Source organism: Triticum dicoccoides, chromosome 5B (genome assembly GCF_002162155.2).
Source record: "Triticum dicoccoides isolate Atlit2015 ecotype Zavitan chromosome 5B, WEW_v2.0, whole genome shotgun sequence".
NCBI classification, from domain to species: Eukaryota; Viridiplantae; Streptophyta; class Magnoliopsida; order Poales; family Poaceae; genus Triticum; species Triticum dicoccoides.
In genome coordinates this window covers 552,057,966-552,060,867 of record NC_041389.1, presented here as the reverse complement: position 1 = coordinate 552,060,867, position 2,902 = coordinate 552,057,966, and the positions used below count along the sequence as shown (strand labels likewise).

The window sequence follows — 2,902 nt, the reverse complement described above, 5'->3', positions numbered from 1 at the left end:
CATGACGATGGTCCTCCGTCCGTACGCACACGCGTCCGTGCAGCCCGGCGTACGTACTGTACGCATCGAGACGCGTCGCATCGCGGCCTAAAATATCCACCACCTTTGCCGGATGCCGGGCCGCCACCAGGCGACGCGACGGGACACGACGGAAGTGAGCACGACCGCCGCGCCATCGCCATGATCGACGCCTCCCTCCACTTGACCACGCATTGCTTTACCCAACCCCCGCTTGCGCAAAAGCTATCGATCGACATGCATGCATCTTGGTGACGACGGACGGTGATATTTTAGCTACAGCGTGGGTGCCGTACATGCGCTTTATACTGTATATGCAAATGCAACAGCACACACGTACCTTTGACCGGTATTTGTGAGAGACCGTAAAAACTCTCCAAACTAACCGAAGGTGACGTACAAGTATTTACACATCGACGAAAATGTCACATACACTAACCAAGTGATGCATCATCGCACGCGACGCTGTACAGTTTGCATTTTCTAATACGTATGTACGTAAGCGACCATATTAGTGCGTATGTCATATATGTACGTTGCGAGCATACTGCATACTACCATACGACCGAGGCCTGTGCAGCCGCGACGGCGTCGGCGCGCTCACAGCACGTTTGAGGAGTCGGAGATTCGTTGGCTGCCGGCGACTGGGCGGCCGCGACGATGAGGATGAGGGCGCGCCGGCAGGAGGGGCAGGTGGAGTTGGACAGTAGCCAGACGTCGACGCAGGCGGCGTGGAAGTCGTGGCCGCACGTCGGGAGCACGCGCACCTCGTTGCCGGGCGCGAACTCCGCCAGGCAGATGGCGCACTCCGGCCGCTCCCCCTCCTCCTCGTTCGCCTCCTTCCTCTGCTCTGGCCGCCAGGACACGGTGGGGAGCGCTTGCAGCGCCTTCTTCTTGATCCCCTTGCACGGCGCCCCCACTGCTCCTGGCGCGTCGACGGAGAAGGCGGAGGGGTTGCACAGGCGGGAGCACCGGGCCACCATGGCCAGCCCGACCACGCAGAGCAGGAAGCAGAGCACCGCCGCCAGGATGAGCAGCGTGTCCGTGTGCACGCTCGTCCCGCCGTGCGCCATGGCGGCCGCCGGTGGCGCGGCCAGTGCGGCGAGGCGGTCGACGGACTGCTGCAGCAGGTGGCGCGGCATTTTGCTCGTTGGTTTTCTTCCGTGTGAGACAGGACGAGATGAGAGCGGGGAGGTCTCTGTGTGGAGTGGGTACTAGGGAGGGAGTGGGTACTAGGGAGATGCAGACATTACAATGTTACTATCACTTTGCTCCTACTAGTCACAGTGCATGCGACAGCCAATGCATCTTAAGTGTGGTGACTAGTGAACCGATCTATCAGACGTGGAAATGACCATATGCTGTCGTCTGAAAGAGGGGCAAAGGCCATATGTGAGAGAGATTCCACGGCCAAAGGCCGGAGCAGAAGACAAACAAAACGCCGATGATCGAAGGGACAATTGGAGAGAAGAAAAGTAGAAACGCCCGTGGCGCCCGCGTAGCATAGACTAGGATCAACGTGAGGTGAGAGTGAGACCGACCAGAGTCACCAGAGCCATGTGTAGGGTGGCCCGCCACGTCAGGTACGTGTGTCAAGCCAAACCATACCAAAAGTGGATCCGAATAACATAGGCGCCGTACGCTTGCACATGCCCGCCTGCCAGGAGTAGCTTGTGATCGATCCCAAGGAACAACATACACTTGGTCACCGTACTGATGCGCCCAATAGACCATGCTGTTCACATAGAGGAACCGTCTTGGTTCAATGCACGCATGCATGTTTCTTTGAGGGTTCATCGGTGAACACAGGGCCATGTTCACCGGGAACTAGAACAAACAGCCGTTGACGGGGAGGATTGGCCGGCCGGCGTGCCTAGCACACGGCACGGCGCAAATTGCCCGGCAACACGTGCTCCGGCGCTGGCCTAAAACCGCCACTCGCGACCGAAATAATTGGTGATGCCCTAGCTAGTGGCGGCCCCATCCCGACGACATGCATGGATGGACGGACGGACGGACGCCGGCTGCCGGGGTTGGGACGGCGACCCGGCCACTCTGCGAGCGTCGGGACACCGGACACCCCACTGCTCTGCCTTTGGCCCTTGGCTACGACTGGATCACTTTCTTTTTCTGCCACTTGTTATCTACCCAAATGGCAATCATGGTGGTTAGAACTAATGGGATCGAAAGGGCAATCAATCTAAAGCAAAGCGCAAAGGAGACCGGCCAGATGAACTGAGCTCATATAAAGGGGAGGTAAACTAAGTAGCGACTCGATCGACCGACCGATCGCCCACACCACTCCCACCCAGGGCGCAGGATAAGATTGTATATCTAACCCTTCCATGCATGGTCAAACACCGGCATGATTGGCTTAATTTGTTCCTCCTCCGGTCTCCCTTTTGCTGACTGGTTAACCAGGAAAGCTTTGGTCTCTTACTGGGCGATCGACGTGGATTGATCGGCGGTGCCGCCGGCCGGGGCCGGAGTAGAAATAGTACTTGGGGGGTACGGGGCGCGAGAGGTCAAGGAACACTCGAATCGATTCGGAGGGAAAGTTGGTGCCCCGTCCGGCGTTGCACTTTGCATGGCTGGGTGGTCAAATGGGATCCGGCTTGCCTGCTCGCTCGCCATGCTCCCATCCGTGCTCCCACTCCATTCTATGGATGTCCTTTTCTCTTTTTTTAATCTAATCATCTCCCCCCTGATTTTAAGGGGGTGGGGCCGGGCCTTATTTCGTTCCAATTAAATCATGCCACGTATGCGGGAGCACGGATGGGAGCACGCTGGGGGAGCAGGCAAGTCCCGTCCGGTCAAATGCTACTCAAATGGGCATCATTCGTAGTACGTGGGGTCGACGGTGACGGCACGGGGGCTTTGGTGC

General features: G+C 58.0%; 1 protein-coding gene across 1 annotated transcript; it reads right to left on the bottom strand.

Moving 5' to 3' along the window:
• Positions 1-366: 366 nt before the first annotated feature.
• On the bottom strand, positions 367-1,266 carry LOC119306118 (probable E3 ubiquitin-protein ligase ATL44). The gene has a single exon (XM_037582438.1). It carries the CDS (start codon positions 1,158-1,160, stop codon positions 573-575), a length of 588 nt encoding a protein of 195 aa, XP_037438335.1. The 5' UTR covers positions 1,161-1,266; the 3' UTR covers positions 367-572.
• Positions 1,267-2,902: the final 1,636 nt, after the last annotated feature.

Excerpts from the sequence above, each read along its gene's own strand:
- LOC119306118 (XM_037582438.1), bottom strand. The coding sequence starts at position 1,160 with ATGCCGCGCCACCTGCTGCAGCAGTCCGTCGACCGCCTCGCCGCACTG.